Source organism: Rhinolophus sinicus, chromosome 18 (assembly GCF_057876585.1).
Source record: "Rhinolophus sinicus isolate RSI-liver-muscle chromosome 18, RSI-T2T, whole genome shotgun sequence".
NCBI lineage: Eukaryota > Metazoa > Chordata > Mammalia > Chiroptera > Rhinolophidae > Rhinolophus > Rhinolophus sinicus.
Window position 1 is genome coordinate 14303900 of NC_142518.1, and position 23258 is coordinate 14327157.

At 34.8% G+C, this 23258-nt stretch overlaps 1 protein-coding gene across 6 annotated transcripts in view; it reads left to right on the forward strand.

Moving 5' to 3' along the window:
- The window catches only part of CNKSR2 (connector enhancer of kinase suppressor of Ras 2), a 287389-nt gene that overhangs the window by 97193 nt on the left and 166938 nt on the right, over positions 1–23258 (forward strand). For all 6 annotated transcript variants that reach the window (XM_019755412.3, XM_019755413.3, XM_019755415.3 and 3 more), the window contains exon 5: positions 8387–8428. In XM_019755412.3, coding sequence (XP_019610971.1) covers positions 8387–8428 — 42 coding nt within the window. The remainder of the gene's footprint in view (positions 1–8386; positions 8429–23258) is intronic.

The following is a 23258-nucleotide window of genomic DNA, read 5'->3' on the forward strand; positions in this document are numbered from 1 at the left end:
AACCACAAAAGACCCTGAATAGCCAAAGCAATCTTGAGAAAAAAGAACAATACTGTGGAGGTATCACACTCCCTGACTTTAGCTTGTATTACAGGGCTACAATAATAAAAACAGCATGGTATTGGCAGAAAACAGATACATAGACCAATGGAATAGAATTGAGAACCCAGAAATAAAACCACATATATATGGACAGACAATTTTTGACAAAAAGGCTAAAAACATACAATGGAGGAAAGACAGCCTCTTCAATAAATGGTGCTGGGAGAATTGGATAGCCACGTGCAAAAGAATGAAACTGGACAGTTATCTGTCACCATGTACCAAAATTAATTCAAAATGGATCAAAGAGTTAAGCATAAGACCTGAAACAAACTGCATAGAAGAAAACATAGGTAGTAAACTCATGGACCTTGGGTTCAAAGAGCATTTTATGAATTTGACTCCAAAGGTAATGGAAGTAAAAACTAAATAAACAAATGGGACTATATGAAACTTACAAGCTTCTGCACAGCAAAAGAAAACATCGACAAAATGAAGAGGCAACCAACTGAATGGGAGAAGATTTTTGCAAACAGTGCCTCTGATAAGGGGCTAATATCCAAAATATACAAGGAACTCATGAAACTCAACAACAAAAAAACAAACAACACTATTGAAAAATGGGCAGAGGAACTGAAGAGACATTTCTCCAAAGAGGACATACAAATGGCATATAGACATATGAAAAAATGCTCAACATCACTAATCATCAGAGAAATGCAAATAAAAAACACAATGAGATAGCACCTCACCCCAGTCAGAATGGCTATCATCAACAAGACAAATAGTAACAAGTGTTGGAGAGGCTGTGGAGAAAAAGGAACCCTCATCCACTGTTGGTGGGAATGCAGACTGGTGCAGCCGCTATGGAAGGCAGTGTGGAGGTTCCTCAAAGAATTACGAATAGAATTACTGTATGATCCAGCAATCCCTCTCCTGGGTATCTACCCAAAAAATCTGAAAACATTTATACATAAAGACACGTGTGCTCCAATGTTCATTGCAGCTTTGTATACGGTGGCCAAGACATGGAAACAACCAAAATGTCCTTCGATAGATTAATGGATAAAGAAGTTGTGGTATATATACACCATGGAATACTATTCAGCGGTAAGAAAAGATGATATAGGAACATTTGTGACAACATGGATGGATCTTGAGAGTATAATGCTAAGCGAAATAAGTCAGACAGAAAAAGCAGAGAACCATATGATTTCACTGATATGTGGTATATAAACCAAAAACAACAAAAGAACAAGACAAACAAATGAGAAACAAAAACTCATAGACACAGACAATAGTTTAGTGGTTACCAGAGGGTAAAGGTGGAGGGGGTGGTAGATGAGGGTAAGGGGCATCAAATATATGGTGATGGAAGGAGAACTGACTCTGGGTGGTGAACACACAATGGGATTTATAGATGATGTAATAAAGAATTGTACACCTGAAATCTATGTAATTTTACTAACAATTGTCACCCTACTAAATTTAAAAAAAGAAAAGAAAAAAAATTTATAGCATTTATAATTATAAAGTTCCATAAAATATAATTGTGTATAGCACTAGAGGCATAAGTTATTTCTCTTCATTCTCTATTATTCAGTGTTATTAACATATGAATATATATATATATATATATATATATATATATATATATATAAATACACAGTTGATGAGAAAAATTACTTGTACTGAGTACTATGATGCCCAGGTGCTTAAAACTTGTTGGCAAAGTATGGAGCATCAATGGTAACATATAGTATAGAAATTTTTCTATGTATTTTCCTCAGTGCAGCAATTACATCATTGTTTCACCAAAAAAATATTGATTCTGTGTGGGTACATAGCTCATCTATTGGAGACTGTTTCTGTATATACTTACTTTTCTAAGAAAGTGAGCAAAATTGAAGAAACATTCCTCATTTTTATGAATATTGTCTTCTAGGAATTTGGTGCACTTAAAAGTACATTACATTTTGTAGAAGCATTATATGGAAAAGGATAAAGCAAAAATGCAAGTGTTATTTTGCATGTACAGTAAAAGACTGTGAGCTATTGAAGAGAATTCCTAGGAGTATATAGTGACATAGCTCTAAATCCAATTTTTAAAATCTAAATTTAATCCTAACCTAAAAATAACTAGAACGTCAGAGGGGTACCTTTCCGTAGCATGAATAGGATCATAAAATGCAGATTTCTCCATATTCAGTGCTATTTTCTTTTTAGAATTTGGGGTGTGGTCTTTTCGGGAAAGATTTGGCCCTAAGTATTAATAAAACCCACACTTAAGAAGCAAATATTTTTAAATCTCACTTTGAGGGAAATAAAAAAAACTTACTAATAAGATGAATCCCCGAAGTACCTAAAGCTGCTTAAATATTTAGCATGATAAAATGAACTCCATAAAATTACAGCTTCACTGAACAGAACATAGTCATTTAGTTTCTGTTCTTCTCCCTAACATAAAGCAGTAGGTTAATATGTACTTTTTGTTGTTCTGTTTTGTTGTTTTGTTTTTATTATACTCTGTCTTGCCCTTTGTGAAAGCCTTTGGCTTTATATAATGAACAGGCCAATCTGGCTGAAAAAAGGTAAAGTAGAAGCAGTTATTCAAAGTAGTAAGCTATTAAAGAAAGATGTTTACTAGGAGGAAAATAACAGTCAATTAACTGGGGGAATGTGTAACCAAAACACATAGCTCTGAGAAGCTGAGCACTGCGTAACTGTAGGGTGAGCCAATAGATACTATTTTTATATGTTTACTCTTTTATGCATGCTATATATTGGATCATTTTTGGTTTGACTTGGTTTGGCATTCTTCTATCACATGGTATCCTATAAAATAGATTAAGTGTTTCTCAAAGTACCATCTTTATCAAAATAATCTTAGGGGCCCCCACTATGAACGTACTAAATCTGTATTTCTAGGGATGAACCTGGGAATCTGCATGTTACCTCACTCCCCGAGTGATTCTTACATACATATATACATACATACATATATAGATATACACACACAGAGAGAGAACTAAAATCTGAAAATTACTGCAGTAGCTTAATTATGTTTGAGTATAGTTCCATTGCTTTTGTAGTAATGCCTTTTTTTTTGCCTAAAGATCTACTTTTTCCAAGACCGAATTAAAAGCCACCTTTCTGGATTTTGTTTTTTAAGACAGAGTTAGCTGTTTCCTCCTCTGTTCCTCTAACGCCGTGATCCTACCTTTACTATAGTAATTGTGGGTGTCCCAAAAGACTTAGTGCAGATTTAAGTTTTAATGATTTCACGTGTATAAATGTGCTAAAAACATTTGAAAATTAAATTGTTTCAATTTCTTTTATCATTCAGTTTTGTTTATTTCAAATAGTAATTTTCAGTTTTAATATTTGTGTGTGACAGCTAGTGAGACCGATGGAAAAACTCAGGCACCTCAGTCACCTGATGTATCTTCCTTAGACTTTGTCATGTGGGTTCATGTCAAAATTGTCAAGTATGCATCAGTACTTCATTCTTGAATAATCATAAGGCTAGGATTACAAATAGAGTCCTTTTAGTCACTGAGGAACAGCAGCTGATAAAAATTTTTCAAAGTTTGAAATTTGACGTGAGAAATATATATAGCACAACACAGTGGTCATGTTGAACTTTAATAAGAAATATGTTAATATCTTTAAAATTTAGATAATTGACCTTTCATATGTTGATTTGTATAATTTTGTGCATTTATACTTCTAAATTTACTGAAACTTAAAACTACACGAAGACTTTGGAATTCTGTGAATGCCTGGCTTAAACTGTACTTCTCTAAGCCAGGGGCCATGTTTTATTCATCTTAATATCCCCAGCACAGTTGATTAGTATTTGTTTTTGTTTGTTTATTTTTATTAGTTTCAGGTGTACAAAACAATGTAATAGATATTTACCCCCCTCACAAAGTGATAACCCCCCTCTCCCAATCTACTACCCCTGACATTGTATATAGCTGTTACAATTCCTCTGACTCTCTTCCTTATACTGTACTCCACATCCTGTGACTATATATATATTAAATTATAGTTGACATTCAGTATTATTCAGCTTCGGCTTCAGGTGTACATTGCAGTGATCAGGCATCTACACCATCCATGAAGTGGACTCCCTAATAAGACAAGTGTCCATCAGATACCCTACACAATCTTTACAACATTATTGATTATATTCCTCAAACTGTCTTTTGTATCCCCATGGCAATCTTCTGCTCACCAGTTTGTGCTTTCTAGTCCCCTCACCTTCTCTCTCATCCCAACCCCTCTCCCACCTAGCAAACCTCATTTTTCCCCCTTATATCTCTGAGTCTATTTGTTTTATTTGTTCATTTATTCTATTCTTTAGATTCCACATATAAGTGAGATCATATGGTATTTGCCTTTCTCCGTCTGACTTATTTCACTTAGCATAATGTTCTCTTGGTCCATCCATAGTGTTGCAAGTGGTAAGATTTCATTCTTCTTTATGACTGAGTAATATTCCATTATATGAATATACCAGTTTTTTAATCCAGTCATCTACCGATGGGCATTTTGGTTGTAATATTTGTTGAATCAAGACAAAAAGTATATCTTTTATACATTTTCATGTTAGGTTAATATATTCACTATTATTAAACTATTGCTAAATATATTTGAATGTATTTGGTATATTTAAATTTTAGCATCAGACATATTAATAGATTCAATATTTAATAATATTTGCTGTTTTCATCCATTGCAGTTACTACCTTTTTAATTGCTCCATCTTTGGCCAGTGAGAATCTCTGCATGATGACTTCTGAGTCCTACTGACACAATCCTCATAGTCTTTAATAGCTTCTTTCTATCTTGTGTCACAATATAATCCAAGCTCATCTTGTACATTTCATATCCCAGATCTGGAATCAGTCATTTTACTAGAAGGCCTGGAATATGACATTTGAAAATCACTAACTGTGGGAAGTTCGTTTATCATTAGGTTGGTCATTGTTTCTATGCCTTTTCAATGGGCAGAGCTAAGAAAAACATACACACATATATACATACGTAAGACATCAAGAGACTCTAGGGTTTTTACTGCTTATATATGTCTCTGCTTTCTCCCATGCTAAAAGCATTTATCAATGACACCACGAGTAATAGAATGATAGTATCACATAATTGTTCAATTGCTTCATCCTATAAAATGTTTTCAACAGAACAGTAACATAATAACAGCACTACTACCAACAAACAATATGATTGCTGAAAATAGTTTAAGATTCTGTTTAACAGTTCTTTTGTGTTATGTTACACTAGGGATGTGCAAGTAAAGTATTATATTTTAAACGACTTGAAATAGTTGCTTTCTGTGTAATTATTATATCACTAGCAGGATATACATTTAGATCATATTTACTTTTTTCTTTGAAGAGAATGAATCCCTTTGAAGTTTGAACATTTAATCCTATTCTCTGATTCTAGGAAGGTACATAAATAATGAAACTTGCATCCATTACAGCTGATGCAAGTTGTAGAGGCAGGCAGCATAGGGAAACTGGGCGACTTTCCAGCTTATTCCAAATCATCTCTTCCCAGTGTAATTGTGTTTGAAGTTAATTTTGTAAAATTGGACTCTTCCAAATTCAGATAAGAGTACAAATGCACTTGCCAAATATAAACGATTTGTCTACACCTTGACTCCTCTGTACACATTATTCATACTTAATTATTAAGAGTTGACTTTATGTAAGTATATAGACATAGCTATGACTATATTTATAATAAATTTCTCCTTTGGCACAGGAGACATTCAGAATGGTAAGGCCCAATCCTTAAGTACTTTTATTACCCTGAAAGTGTTTCCCCGAAAATAACACCTAGCCAGACCATCAGCTGTAATGTGTCTTTTGGAGCAAAAATGAATATAAGACCCGGTAGTATATATTATATTACATTACATTATATTATATTATATACCTGATTTTATATTAAAACAAGGCCTGGTCTTACATTCATTTTTGCTCCAAAAGACACATTAGAGCTGACGGTCCGGCTAGGTCTTATTTTCGGGGGAACACGGTAGTTACTGAGATAAATCAGCCCTAAATTTAACTTTAAAAATTCTGCTCCTGGAAAAAGGAACCCTCATTCACTGTTGGTGGGAATGCAGACTGGTGCTGCCGTTATGGAAGGCAGTGTGGAGGTTCCTCAAAAAATTACGAATAGAATTACCATATGACCCAGCAATCCCTCTCCTCTGTATCTACCCAAAAAAATCTGAAAACATTTATACATAAAGACACGTGTGCTCCAATGTTCATTGCAGCTTTGTTTATGAGGGCCAAGACATGGAAACAACCAAAATGTCCTACGATAGATGAATGGATAAAGAAGTTGTGGTATATATACACAATGGAATACTATTCGGCGGTAAGAAAAGATGATATAGGAACATTTGTGACAACATGGATGGATCTTGAGAGTATGATGCTAAGCAAAATAAGTCAGACAGAAAAAGCAGAGAACCATATGATTTCACTGATATGTGGTATAGAAACCAAAAACAACAAAAGAACAAGACAAACAAATGAGAAACAAAAACTCATAGACACAGACAATAGTTTAGTGGTTACCAGAGGGTAAGGGGGGTGGAGGGGTGGGAGATGAGGGTAAGGGGGATCAAATATATGGTGATGGAAGGAGAACTGACTCTGGGTGGTGGACACACAATGGGATTTATAGATGATGTAATATAGAATTGTACACCTGAAATCTATGTAATTTTACTAACAATTGTCACCCCAATAAATTAAAAAAAAAAAATTCTGCTCCTGGTAAGAATATGTATTTCTCCTGACAAGGTATTGTGGTGAAATAGTATTATCAAAAACTATGTAGAACAAGATTCCTTTTTGTTAAAATTAAATTCAGGGGAAAAAATTGAAAAGGACTTTCATTCCTTAAAATATGCAGTACTGTGGCGTATGGATATTTTTTTCAAAATTAGATAGGCAAATAATAATTAGTTAACTTTATGTTTTGAAGTAAAGGTAAGGAGTTTAAAAATTTTTAAACAAAACAATAATAATCCATAGTTGAAATATATTAATCATTTACTCTATGACAGATACCATGCTAAGCCATTTATGTCATTTTTCCCTTTAATCCTCACAACACTCTTAATGGGTTTCTACTAATATGATGCCCATTTTATAAGTTCTTTGAGAAAACTGAGCCATGGGAACACAAAGTATCTAAGCAGAGATCACTTTGCTGTATTACTTCTTATTGTAAGTCTAGCAGTTGCAGATAAAACACAATGGTAATTGCTTAAAATATTTTTTTTATAATTTCATGGACTCACATTTAAGCAAGAACTATAAACTTGGTATTTAATAGTGCCATGTATCAATTTTAAATGCATAATGTAAAGTATGCTTAATAGCTTGCAATAGTTGAAAATATAAAAGTATATTTGAGATTTTGATATGACTATGGAAATAAATATCAGTGTTTTTCTTACTCTTCCAGTCTATAATAAATTAGTATTTGAAATGTTGGAAATATTTCAACAAAAATACATTTATCACACGTAAGGGTTTAGATAGAAAATGGTTAGCATGCTAAGTGAAATAAGTTAGACAGAAAAAGTGAAAAACCATATGATTTCACTCATATGTGGGCTATAAAACAGAAAGCAACACTTGAAACCTATATAATTTTACTAACCAATGTCATCCCAATAAACTTAATAAAACTTAAAAAAACAGAAAGCAACAAATGAAAAAATGAGACAAACAAAAAACTCATACACACAGACAACAGTATGGTTGATTACCAGAGGGAAAGGTGGGTGAAAGGGAAGTAGAAAAGAGTAAAGGGGGTCAAATATATGGTGATGGAAGGAGACTTGACTTTGGGTGGTGAACACACAATGCTATATATAGATGATATAGTCTAGAATTGTATACTTGAAACAAATAGAATCTTAACCAGTGTCACCTCAATAAATTTAATAAGAAAGAAAATGGTTAGAATAATTTTCCAATATTTGTTTCTACATATATTTAATGTATATTGTCCTTTATTATGTGTTTAAAATTAGTAAAATTATAAAATACATTAAAGCAAAAATAAGAATATTCCTGTAACTGACTATCAGAGCTAACTACTATGAATAGTTAGGTGTTTAGCATTCCAGATTTTTTCCCCATTGTTATTGCTGCTTTTGCTGTTTAATTGTCAAAATTTTTTCAAATTGCAGTACAATTCCTAAGAAGGTATTTTAAAAAGGGATGCTTGATTTAAAAAAAAAAAGAAAAACTAATGTCTATGGTTTTTTCTTCCTTTTTTTCAGGATTGTACTGTATATGAAACAGAGAATAAAATTCTTCATGTGGTAAGTATACTTGGATTTATTTTCATCTTCATTAGGAAACATATCTTTGTTTAACTAGTAATTAAATAAAAAGCTACAGCCTAAAAAATGTGAGCCCTGTATATTTCATAGGAAAAACACAAAAGAGTGAAAACATTGCAGATTATATTAGTTATAACTATTCTGTTGTATCTTATTAGGAAAAAGCTGACATAGTATTTTAAGATTGTAAGCTGTGACAAGGTTGGAACATAGTAAAATAAATAATCTAGAGAAAAGAGAATTTAAATTAGAATTTTTCACTCTTCATCTGTGATGAGATCAAAGGAAAATATTTGATTGCACAATGGGTAATTTACCTCCATCATCATTTGGATGAAATATCTCATAAAATAATCAAACTGCCTTTGCTCCTATTCTACATTCACAAAACAACCTTCCAAATTTTAATTTGGCAATATTTGTTGAATCAATTAATGACTTTGCAGATACTTTATTACTAGAAATGGAGTATGAGTGCATTATACTTTGTAGAAAGGCATCTTCTTTCTTGTTAATGAACATTTGACTGCTTTTGTTTGTAAATCCATTTCTTGGTTGATGCTCATCTGCCTGAATAACTTCTTCACCTCTGTAAGAAATGAATGAAGGCATAAATAACATTGAAGAAGTTTAGAAATGAATGCAGTATATTTACTTTGGCAATTTTGCATTTCAACTAGTGAGAATTTAAAGATCCTCTCTAATGACAATCAAGACAATGGATGGCATTAACCAGTCAGTTCAACCCAGAAAGCACTTATATATTCATGTTCTCATTCCACTTCCCAGGCTTGCCCTTTTATGCAAAGATAGCCCAGCCTTCACTAAAAGGTTGTGTACTTTTGTGTTACTTTTCTCATTGTAAGAATTATTCTTTAAAAATAAAACAGTATACTATACCACTTGGTATATGATACTGGAATATTTTTATTTAAAATAACATTTCAGAAAAGTATCCTTCCAGATTTCTTGTATTGTAGAAGAAATCACTTTGAGTCTAAAGAACTGTGTGTGAAAAAATCCTAGTTCTACCACTTTCTATCTCAGTGACCTTAGTCAACTGTTTTAATTTTTTTGAGAGGTTGTTCTTTTTTTAGGTAAATTTTCACAATTTTATTTCTTCTACTTTTTATTAAGATATAATTGACATACAACATTACATTAGTTTCAGGTGTACAACACAATGATTCAATATTTTAAGAGACTGTTCTTAATATGTAAAATGAGGCTATTAATATCTTCTAAGTCTGATTGTTTATAATTCTTTCCAGTATGTATTTGATTATTTTTTATTTCCTTTGTCTTTTTCATATGCACCAGAAAATAAAAAGCCTGAGTTTTGATATAACTTGTTTAGAATAAAGTTGTGAGTTAATTTGAATGTTCTCCTTATTTCTATGATACTTCAATATGTATACTGCTACAACTAAGTAGAGATTGCAGTAGCTTGAGATATGTACTACAATGTCATCTGAGTATCACCTGTCTCAGCCCAGACCCAGTCCCTATATCTTCATTTTGTCTGGAGGGCAGAGGAGGCAATTGTCAAGAGAAAGGAGAACTTATCACTTATAAAAACCTGCTATATCCTAGGAATTCCACAGGCAATACAACATCAAAGTGCTCTTCAACTCCTGGGCAAGCAGAGCTAGCTCAAGACAGTTGTGAGGTATGTCTTTTCCTGCAATAGATCTTTATTTAAGGAAAAGAAAGACAAAGAATGGGAAGGAGCAGAGAAAGCATCCTCTCGTTAGAAGAAAATCTCCATGACGCTGGTTTATTAATAACATCTGTTATATATTCTCAATAAGAATCAAAAGAAGATTGTTTGTATTAAAATAGAATACCATACTATAAAGAAGGTAAGGCCACTATAAACGGAGTGTAAATTGAACTAAGGAAACAGTCTGTAAAAATAAGAACATGGAAATAGAAATTAAACCATGCTGAAACAGTAAAAAGCAGACAGAAAATGGCAGAAAACAGAAACAGTGAGATACAAGATAAACTTTAATGCCACACAGATATTTAGTAAATTAATAAAAAGACAAAAAATGAGAGAAGATAATGGCTATAGAGGACAGATTAAGGTTAACTTGCCTTCAATTAATTGTCATTTTCTGAGGAAAAAAGCAACAGGAAACAGTTACAGATATAATAGAATAATTTAGAAGTGAAAATTGGGAAATTTGGAGTACTCAATAACGTCAGAAAATTTATTGGAAAGACAAAAATTTCAAGGTATTTTCTGATAACATTTTACAGTTTCTATGGCAAGCAATTCTACATTCATTCAATCAGTGGGAAGAGAGAAATGAGAGGTTTTGACTTAAAAGAAATAAAAATTATATTGTATTCAGATGTCTATTCTGAAACTATAACTGCCAGAAGAAAATGGAACAAAAGTAATGACCAAAAATGTTTATGTCTACCTAAATTATTCATGTTTGAAAGCAAAAGAGATATTTTTAGATCAGCAAGGTCACTAATCTACCGTTTTGAAAAATATGTTTGAATAAGTTTACCAAATAAATGAAGTAAAAGTTGAAATCCAGACTAGGAAAGTTATGATAGCAAAAGACTGGAGGTGAATAGCACAACCAGATGACACGGTATCTTAGTTCATTCACACTGCTATAACAAAAATACCATAAACGGGATGGCTTAAACAGTGAATGTTTCTCCCAGTTCTGAAGGCTGGGAAATTCAAGATAAGGGCGCCAGCAGTTTGGTGTCTAGTGAGGGCCTATTCCCTGGTTCATAGAGGGTCCTATGAGCCCTCCAGGAGCTAAGGAGCTCCCTGGAGTTTATTTAATAAAGACACCAATCCTTTTCAAGAGCGCTCCACCCACATGACCCAATCACCTCTCAAAGGCTCCACTTTCAAATACCAGCACATTGGGGACTAGGTTTCAGCATATGATTTTAGTTGGCAGGGACGACACATTGCATCTGTAACACATGGTGAGAATTAAAAAAAACATACGAGTGTTAACTAATAGTTTTAAATGAAGTTTGTTCATAATAAATCAAAAAGATTGTGCATATTTCATTAGATTTATATACCGGGAGTGCCAAAAAAAAATGTATACAAGTGGACGTTGCTCAAGGAGTAGTGTGCCGTAATCAGAAGCATCTGGACACTGATGGTAACCACTTTGAGCACCTCTTGTAATTGCAGAAGTCAAACATGACTTGTATTCATGTTTTTTTATCAGTATGTATTGAGTATTACAATTTTTTTATTAAAATTTATTGGAGTGACAATCGTTACTAAAGTTACATAGATTTCGGGTGTACAATTCTGTAATACACCATCTATATATCACATTGTTCACCACCCAGAGTCAGTTCTCTTTCCATGGATAAAATATATGGTGATGCAATGAGTATTACAATTTTAATAGTTTTTTTTTTCCTTTCTTAAAATGTATATACTTTTTTTTTTGACACCCTTTGTACTCTTCGGACAAGCTCTGCATCCCTAAATTAAATCAGAAAGATTATCATTACTTACCAGTGGCAATTATCCTCAGAAAACAAGAATTTCTTGTAAAACAGTAATGAAATACAAAATTTCACCTGTCAATTCATAAACACAAATATACACACACAATAACACACACTAAAAATACCCAAATACTAGTGACAGTCTGTTGAAATTAGAATGGACATACCTTACTGCTAGGCATGTACATTCATAAAACCTTTTTAAGTTTTAGGCAATTTCATGGCTCAAAACTATTAATACTAACATTTATGTATTATTTCCAATACGACTCAGGCACTATTGTAAGTGCTCTATATGAACTTACTCTTTTAGTCCTCATAACACCCTTATGAGATAAGTATTATAACTATCATCCCTACTTTACAGATGAGGAAACTGAATCAGAGAGGTTAAGTAACTTTCCTGAAGTGACACAGCTGGAAAGAATTTTAGAAAGGATTTTAATTCAGGCAGCCTGGTTCCAGAGTCCATATTCGAATAGTACTTTGGGAATCTAGTCTAAAAATAAATTCTAAAATACAATAATTTTTTCTCTAGAAAGTTCTTCTAGCAGCATCATAAGTAATAATGAAAAACAGGAAATCATAAGGTAATGCTTCCATACACTATGGTGCATTCACAGGATGACATGTTTACTATTCTTATTTACTATTTGAAATTATATTTGTGAATATATAATTTATAGATAAATTTTACTTATAAGTATACCTGAAAAATTTATAGGACAATGTTAAAGGAAGGATTCTAAAAGATATTTGTCAAGTAAAAACCAGATTAAAAACATTATAATCACAGACTAAATCATCACTATTGAAAATTGAGGTCAGTGAATTCATCAAAATGGTGGCGTGAGGTGAGCCTCTGGAAATCTCTCCTGGAACTTACAACAAATCGAACAACTATAAATCCACAAAGGACTCCCTGCACAGCAGACAGGCAAGACAAAGAGGCTCACTACTGAATTCACCTAAAGGTGGGCAAATTGCACGAGTAAGGGAGGAGGGAAGGGAGAAGCGCGGAGACGGAGCCACACAGGTGCAGGATGCAGACCTAGCTCGGTGCTCCCAGCTTGCTGCATCCCGAAACTGCAGCAGCTACGGAAGAGGGAAGAACTCGGACTGCTAGGGCTCAGTCTATAGCCCAAAGAGCTGAGGGGACAGCATAGAACATGGCTGAACCCAATGCTCATGGCAGAGAACTCAGAACAAACACTAAGGGAAGAAGGATGAAAACGGTGGTTTAAGCCCTCACTGCCTAGCTGAGAATGGAAGCCTTAGGCACTGAGACTAGCCACCCCCACCTACCCTCCAAGAGCTCGCCCCACCCCCACCTGCCCAGTGCTAGAAGCGGAACAATAGCAGTGTCAGATCAAAAGAACAGAATATTTGCTGTTCTGAGAACTGTGGACCACAGACACAGATTCGCAGCACAACTACTTCTGGCAAAGGGGAGGGAGGTGTGCAAGCAGGACCGGCTGTGGTGGTGGTTGCTGCCATTGCTCTGGGCCACTTCTCATAACCCACCCGACCCCTCTCCCCACTTATTTGGGTTGATCCTTGCCGAGTAAACAGAGATGCTGAAACACACAGGCTCTGAATCTGGTGCAGGAAGAGCTTTGGAACCTCAAAAGCTCTCCAAATCTCCACACGGATGCGGCACCTTGTGACCAAGGCTAACTGTTAACAGAGGAGAAACCCGCCTTCCATGGAATCACCGCATTGTGTGAGAAGCTGGAATAGTGCAGAGAAAACATAACACTACACTGTGAGACAGAAAAAAAAAGAATTTCTGGAGATTAAGAACTCAATAGAAGAAATGAAGACTGAAATAGCCAGCTTAGGTAGTAGAGTTGACCAGATGGAGGAAAGAGTGACATTAAAGATAGAAACCTGGAAATGACACGGATGGAAGAAGAAAGAGACTTCAGACTTAAAGGAAATTGAAGAACTCTACAAGAACTTTCTGACTCCATCAGAAAGAGCAATGTAAGAATAATGGGTATACCAGAAGGGGAAGAAAGAGAGAAGGGAACAGAGAGTGTATTCAAACAAAGAGTGAATGAGAACTTCCCAAACTTGTGGAAAGAACTGGAATCCCGAATCCAAGAGGCAAATAGAACACCTGATTACCTCAATGCCAACAGGCCTTCTCCAAGGCACACTGTATTCAATCTGTCAAAAATCAATGACAAAGAAAGAATCCTCAATGCAGCCAGGGAAAAGAAGACAGTAACCTACAAAGGAAAGCCCATTAGATTATTATCAGATTTTTCAGCAGAAACTCTACAAGCCAGGAGAGAGTAGAACCAAATACTCAAACTATTAAAAGAGAGAAATTTTGACCCAAGAATAACATACCCAGCAAAGACATCCTTTGGATATGAAGAAAGAATAAAGACCTTTCCAGACATACAGAAGCTGAGGGAATTTTCTAATACACGACTTGCACTACAACAAATACTGAAGGAGGCTATTTGACCACCATCAACAGGGACAATTTGTGGCAAACAAAACATAAAAAGGGGGAGAGTGAAGGCCTGAACGGGAACATGGGAATGGAGAAATTAAGCATGGTGAAGACAATAGAATACTCTCAATATCAAAATTTCTTTTAAATAAACTTAATGGTAACCACTCAAAAAAATCCAGAACTGAAATATATACTGTAATAAAAGAAGAAACAGAGGAAAAATCATAGAATATCACCACACAGAAATAATAGACAACAACAAAAAGGCACAGAAACAATGGAGACAAAGCCTCACCAGAAAACTAAAGATAGAATGATAGGAAATCCTCACATATCAGTAATCACACTTAGTGTAAATGGACTGAACTCACCAATAAAAAGGCACAGAGTAGCAGATTGGATCAAAAAACTAAACCCAACCATATGCTGACTCCAAGAGACACATCTCAGCTACAAGGACAAGCATAGACTCAAAGTGAAAGGGTGGAAATTGACACTCCAAGCAAATGGTATCCAGAGAAAATCAGGTGTAGCATTACTGATATCGGATGAAACAGACTTCAGGGTGAAAAAGATAACAAGAGACAAAGATGGACATTTTGTAATGGTAAAGGGGACTATACAACAAGAAGACATAACAGTCATCAATATTTATGCCCCCAATCAGGGAGCACCGAAATATACCAAGCAACTACTAACAGAACTAAAGGGAGAAATTGACCAAAACACAATTATACTAGTGACCTAAATACATCATTGACAGCTATGGATAAGATCATCCAAGCAGAAAATAAATAACAAAACAGCAGCCCTAAATGACACATTAGATGAAATGGACATAATTGACATTTATAGAGCACTTCATCCTAAAACATCAGACTACACATTTTTTTCTACTGTACACGGAACATTCACAAGGATAGACCCTATATTGGGACACAAAACTAGCCTCAATTTAAGGAGATTGAAATTATACTAAACATACTCTGTGATCACAAGGCTTTGAAATTGGATGTCAATTACAAAAAGAAAGCAGGAAAAACACAAATACTTGGAGAATTAACAATGTACTCTTAAAAGAATGACCAGGTCAAAGAAGAAATTAGAGGTGAGATCAAAAGATACGTAGAAACAAATGACAATGAAAATACATCCTACCAAAATTTTTGGGATGCAGCGAAAGCAGTTTTAAGGGAGAAATTTATATCATTACAGGCCTATCTCAAGAAACAGGAAAAATCCCAAATAAATACCCTCACGTTACACCTTCAAGAACTAGAAAAAGAAGAACAAATGAAACCCAAGATCAGCAGAAGAAAGGAAATAACAAAAATCAGAGCAGAACTAAATGAAATAGAGAACAAAAACACAATAGAAAAAATTAAGGTGACAAAGAACTGGTTCTTTGAAAACATTAACAAAATTGAAAATCCCTTGGTTAGACTCACTAAGATAAAGAGAGAAGACACTAATTAACAAACTCAGCAATGAGTGGGGATAAGGGGGAAGGTGAGGGGTTTAGAAAATAGCCGGTAACCACAAGATGGCCACGGGGTTTTGAAAATTAATTTGGGGAATGTAATCAGTAATGTAAAGATTTTGTAGGGTATCCGATGGACATGTGTCCCATTTGGGAGACCACCTCAGGGATGATGTAGATGCCTGATGTCTGCACTGTACACCTGAAGCGGAACAATAATGAATTACAACTATAATTTTATCTATATGTATATGTATATGTGTGTATATATATATATATATATATATATATATATATATATATATATATATATATGTATATATACATATATCTATATCTATATCTATATATATAGATATATATATATGGTTACAGGAAGTGGAATACAGCATTAGGAATAGAGACAGTGGAAACGTAATGTCTCTGTGCGATGTCAGAGGGATAGTGGATGGGGGGAGGGGTGTTCACACAGTGTGAGGGATTTAAATGATAAACGTCTAAGTATTGCTTTGTCTTGCGCACCTGAAACCAATAAATTTTTTAAAAAATCAGAAATGAAAAAGGGGAAGTTACCACGGACACCACAAAAATACAAAGGATCATCCAAGAATACTATGAAGAACTATATGCCACCAAATTCAATAACCTAGAAGAAATGGACAAGTTCTTAGAAACATATAGACTTCCAAGGCTGAACCATGAAGAACTAGAAAATCTAAACAGACCAATCACTAGTAAGGAAATTGAATCAGTCATCCAAAACCTTCCCAAAAGCAAATCCGGGACCAGGTGGCTTCACTAGTGAATTCTATCAAACTTTCAAAGAGGATCTAATACCAATCCTGCTCAAACTCTTCCAAAAAATTGGAGAAGAGACAGTGCTCCCTAATTCATTTTATGAGGCCAACATTACCCTGATACCAAAACCTGGTAAGGACAACACAAAGAAAACTACAGACCAATATCTCTGATGAATACAGATGCAAAAATCCTAAATGAAATTCTAGTAAATTGAATGCAACAATGTATTAAAAAAATTATTCATCACGACCAAGTGGGGTTCATCCCCGGGGCACAAGGATGGTTCAACATCCGCAAATCCATCAATGTGATACATCACATAAACAAAATGAAGGACAAAAATCATATAATTATATCAATTGATGCAGAAAAAGCATTTGACAAAATACAACATCCATTTATTATTAAAACACTTAATAAAATAGATCTAGAAGGAAAATTCCTTAACATAATAAAGGCCATGTATGACAAGCCCTCAGCTAATCTCATAATTAACGGTGAAAAACTGAAGCCCTTTGCTCTACGTTCAGGAACACGACAGGGCTGTCCCCTATCACCTCTGCTTTTCAACATAGTGTTGGAAGTCCTCGCCAGAGCAATCAGGCAAGAGAAAGAAATAAAAGGCATCCAAATTGGGAATGAAGAAGTTAAATTATCACTCTTTTCAGATGACATGATGCTATATATAGAAAACCCTAAAGATTCCACCAAAAAGCTGATAGCAACAATCAACGAATACAGTAAAGTTGCTGGCTACAAAATCAATGTACAAAATTCCATTGGATTCATACATACTAACAATGAAATCTCCGAAAAAGAAATGAAAAAAACGATTCCTTTTGCAATTGCAGCAAAAAGAATAAAATACCTAGGAATAAACTTAACCAAGGATGTGAAAGACCTATATGCTAAAAACTACAAGACATTTTTCAAAGAAACTGAAGAAGACACAAAGAAATGGAAAGACATTCCATGCTCATGGATTGGAAGAATCAACATAGTTAAAATGGCCATATTACCCAAAGCAATGTACAGATTTAATGCAATCCCCATCAAAATCCCAATGGCATTTTTTAAAGAAATAGAACAAAAAAATCATCAGATTTGTTTGGAACCACAAAAGACCCCGAATAGCCAAAGCAATCTTAAGAAAAAAGAACAATACTGGAGGTATCACACTCCCTGACTTTAGCTTGTACTACAGGGCAACAATAATCAAAGCAGCATGGTATTGGCAGAAAAACGGATACATAGACCAATGGAATAGAATTGAGAAACCAGAAATAAAACCACATAAAAATGGACAGATAATTTTTGACAAAGAAGCTAAAACCATACAATGGAGAAATACAGCCTCTTTAATAAATGGTGCTGGGAGAATTGGAAAGCCATGTGCAAAAAATGAAACTGGCCTGCTATGTGTCACCATGTACCTAAATTAATTCAAAATGGATCAAAGACTTAAGCATAAGACCTTAAATAATAAACTGCACAGAAGAAAACATAGGTACTAAACTTATGGACCTTGGGTTCAATTTTATGAATTTGACTCCAAAGGCAAGGGAAGTAAAAGCTAAAATAAATGAATGGGACTATATCAATCTTAAAAGCTTCTGCACAGCAAAAGAAACCATTGACAAATAAAGAGGCAACCAAATGAATGGGAAAAGATTTTTGCAAACAGTGCCTCCGACAAAGGGCTAATATCCAAAATATACAATGAACTTATGCAACTCAACAAAAAAAAAACAAACAACCCAATTGAAAAATGGACAGAGGACCTGAGGAGACATTTCTCCAAAGAGGACATACAAATGGCAGATAGACATACGAAAAAATGCTCAATCAACATCACTAATCATCAGAGAAATGCAAATCAAAACCACAATGAGATGTTACCTCACACCATTTAGAATGGCTATCCTCAACAAGACAAATAATAAGTATTGGAGAGGCTGTGGAGACAAAGGAACCCTCATACTCTGTTGGTGGGAATGCAGACTGCTGCAGCCACTATGGAAGGCAGTGTGGAGGTTCCTCAAAAAATTACAAATAGAATTACCATATGACCCAGCAATCCCTCTCCTGGGTATCTACGTAAAATATCTGAAAACATTTCTACAGAAAGACAAGTGTGCTCCAATGTTCATTGCAGCTTTATTTACAGTGGCCAAGACATGGAAACAACCAAAGTTTCCTTTGATAGAAGAATTGATAAAGAAGTTGTGGTATATATACAAAATGAAATACTATTCAGCAGTAATAAAAGATGAAATAGGACCATTTTTGACAACATGGATGGATGTTGAGATTATAATGCTAAGTGAAATAAGTCAGACCGGAAAAACAGAGAACCATATGATTTCACTGCTATGTGGTACATGAACCAAAAACAAGAGAAGACAAACAAATGAGAAACAAAAACTCATAGACACAGACAATAGTTTAGTGGTTACCAGAGGGTAAGGGGGTTGGGGGGTGGGAGATGAGGGTAAAGGGGATCAAATATATGGTGATAGAAGGAGAACTGACTCTGGGTGGTGAACACACACTGTGATTTATAGATGATGTAATACGGAATTGTACACCTGAAATCTATGTAACTTTACTAACAATCGTCACCCCAATGAACTTTAAGAAAAAGAAAAAATTGAAAATGGAAATATGTATATTAATATTTACTGCATTTGCTTGGTAAGATAATATCTGATTTTTTTTTGTTTCAAATTTCGTCCCAATTTCTCCAGTTTGTATTGCTTTTTTTTTTTTTTTTTAATTAAATTTATTGGGGTGACAATTGTTAGTAAAATTACATAGATTTCAGGTGTACAATTCTGTATTACATCATCTATAAATCCCATTGTGTGTTCACCACCCAGAGTCAGTTCTCCTTCCATCACCATATATTCGATCCCCCTTACCCTCATCTCCCACCCCCCACCCCCCGCCCCCGTTACCCTCTGGCAACCACTAAACTATTGTCTGCGTCTATGAGTTTCTGTTTCTCATTTGTTTGTCTTGTTCTTTTGTTGTTTTTGGTTTATATACCACATATCAGTGAAATCACATGGTTCTCTGCTTTTTCTGTCTGACTTGTTTCGCTCAGCATTACTCTCTCAAGATCCATCCATGTTGTCACAAATGTTCCTATATCATCTTTTCTTACTGCCGAATAGTATTCCATTGTGTATATATACCACAACTTCTTTATCCATTCATCTATCGAAGGACATTTTGGTTGTTTCCATGTCTTGGCCACCGTAAACAAAGCTGCAATGAACATTGGAGCACACGTGTCTTTATCTCTAAATGTTTTCAGATTTTTTGGGTAGATACCCAGAAGAGGGATTGCTGGGTCATATGGCAATTCTATTCGTAATTCTTTGAGAAACCTCCACACTGCCTTCCATAACGGCTGCACCAGTCTGCATTCCCACCAACAGTGTATGAGGGTTCCTTTTTCTCCACAGCCTCTCCAACATTTGTTATTGTTTGTCTTGTTGATGATAGCCATTCTGACTGGGGTGAGGTGATATCTCATTGTGGTTTTGATTTGCATTTCTCTGATGATTAGTGATGTTGAGCATTTTTTCATATGTCTATTTGCCATTTGTATGTCCTCTTTGGAGAAATGTCTCTTCAAGTCCTCTGCCCATTTTTCAATTGGGTTGTTTGTTTTTTTGTTGTTGAGTTGCATGAGTTCCTTGTATATTCTGGATACTAGCCCCTTATCGGAGGCACTGTTTGCAAAAATCTTCTCCCATTCAGTTGGTGGCCTCTTTATTTTGTCAATGGTTTCTTTTGCTGTGCAGAAGCTTTTAAGTTTCATATAGTCCCATTTGTTTATTTTAGCTTTTACTTCCATTGCCTTTGGAGTCAAGTTCATAAAATGCTCTTTGAACCCAAGGTCCATAAGTTTAGTACCTATGTTTTCTTCTATGCAGTTTATTGTGTCAGGTCTTATGCTTAAGTCTTTGATCCATTTTGAATTAACTTTGGTACATGGTGACAAATAGCAGTCCAGTTTCATTCTTTTGCACGTGGCTATCCAATTCTCCCAGCACCATTTATTGAAGAGGCTGTCTTTGCTCCATTGTATGTTTTTAGCTTCTTTGTCAAAAATTATCTGTCCATATTTATGTGGTTTTATTTCTGGGTTCTCAATTCTATTCCATTGGTCTATGTGTCTGTTTTTCTGCCAATACCATGCTGTTTTGATTATTGTAGCCCTGTAGTACAAGCCAAAGTCAGGAAGTGTGATACCTCCATTATTGTTCTTTTTCCTTAAGATTGCTTTGGCTATTCGGGGTCTTTTGTGGTTCCAAACAAATCTGATGATTTTTTGTTCTATTTCTTTAAAATATGCCATTGGGATTTTGATGGGGATTGCATTGAATCTGTATATTGCTTTGGGTAATATGGCCATTTTAACTATGTTGATTCTTCCAATCCATGAGCACGGAATGTCTTTCCATTTCTTTGTGTCTTCTTCAATTTCTTTCAAAAATGTCTTATAGTTTTCAGCATATAGGTCTTTCACATCCTTGGTTAAGTTTATTCCTAGGTATTTTATTCTTTTTGCTGCAATTGCAAAAGGAATTGTTTTTTGTATTTCTTTTTCTGAGATTTCATTGTTAGTATATAGGAAGGCAATGGACTTTTGTGCTGTATTGCTTTTATAATGAAAAATTATGAAACTATGTGTTTATTTTATTTATAATCTTGATGGCTTTTAATGGATAATTTTATGGTATACACGGTAAATATTCAGAAGTGACTTGAGAAATTCTTAGGCTAGGTTTCCTTTTCACCTTTCTTATCTTAAAAATCAGAAAGCTATTTATGCTTAAAATTAGAAAGTAGTAGATTCTGAAGACCAAAAAGCTGGGTAGGGAAGAGGGTTGGTTGGTCAGTCGGTCGGTCAGTTGGTTGTAGTAATGGACAGAGATGTCGGTTAGTATGAAATGTGAGAATGAAAAAAGGAGACTGGACAGCTTAGGTTTCCTTGGAATTTGCCATTAAATATAATGGAACAGATGGCAGATTGTAATCATAAAAGACAAAAGGAAATGCAGATAATCAAGATACTATACCAGTGATTGTTGTCTAATGAGAAATAGTAATATATTTCACCTCTTGATCTGATAATTTCCGTATCAGTTAGGCTTTGTCCTTCATTGCTCTTTCCCTGGCATGTAGAGCCCACCTATTTTTGCTCTGCACAGATCCTTGTTTTACACAGTAAATCAGTTGTAGGGAATCTGGAGTTCTCTTCAGTTCTGTACCCTACTACCTCTTCACTCCTACTTTTCCCTACAGTCTTTTAATCTGGAGACAGAAACTCTTCTGAGAAGCCATTTCAGGCCTTGTGCTTTAGCAGACTTACTCTGCTTGTCATAGCCCTGCTGCTCTTGTTGGTGAGACTGGAACACTGGTCCGCTTTGAGAAACTTGTGGAAACCCCAGGCCAGGCATGACCATTGAAGTCACATTGTCTGCACTGTACACCTGAAGCTGAAGCTGAACAATATGAATGTCAACTACAATTATATATATATATATATATATATATATATATATATATATATATATATATGGATACAAGAAGTGGAGTACAGCTTTAGGAATAGAGGCAGTGGAGGTGTAATGGCTGTGTGCGATGTCAGAGGGGTAGTAGATGGGTGGAGGGGGGTTGTCACTGTGTGAGGGATATAAATGATAAATGTCTAACTAAAAAAAAAAATCAGATTGTACCGAACTCAAGTACACCTTTTACATTAACCAACAGTTTGGTCTTGTATATGGCACTTGCTATATGCTAGCAGCTTACCCCCATTGTTTTTATAAAGATAATGGGAGGAATAAATACAGTGAAGACACACTAAAAACAGATTATTTCAATTCTTTATGTGTGGCCACATTCCCTTTAGTATATACACATGCTTTCTTTTTATCCCAGAAAACACAAACGTTTTCTACTCGGTCATACTCTATCTGTATTTCTTCTTTCTTCCATGGGACATTGGTTGTGGAGAAATTGATTTACAGTTAAAATAATTTATAAGGCAATTAACCGCAAAAGTGTTAAAACCTGAAGCACTTACTAGCTGTAACAAAACTAAGTTAGCTTCTCCAATTAAGTTGCAGGATTGTGGCGTCTGTGGTTTCTGAGGTATAAATGCCATGATTCTTTGGTGATTAACTCACAAAATCAGTAAAGAACAGTATGGCACATAAATTGAAGGGCTTTCTTCATCTGAGACCATTCTTTATGTGATTAAAGTCATTATGGATTTTTTTTAACTACAGTTGTAGTCACTATAAATGTAAAGATTTCTTCAAGGTAATTGAATTCATCTGGAGACAGAAATCACACAGTAACTTAAACAAGGGAAGTGTAATATAAATAATTATTAAACTATGATAGAAGAGCACCTATATAGATGTAAAGAGATTCTAAAGCATGCCCTAAGACTGGGAGGGGCGGAACACCTAACGAAGGACAGCTTGTAGGTGGACACTGTCGTGCGGGGTGACAGGCGGGGTCTC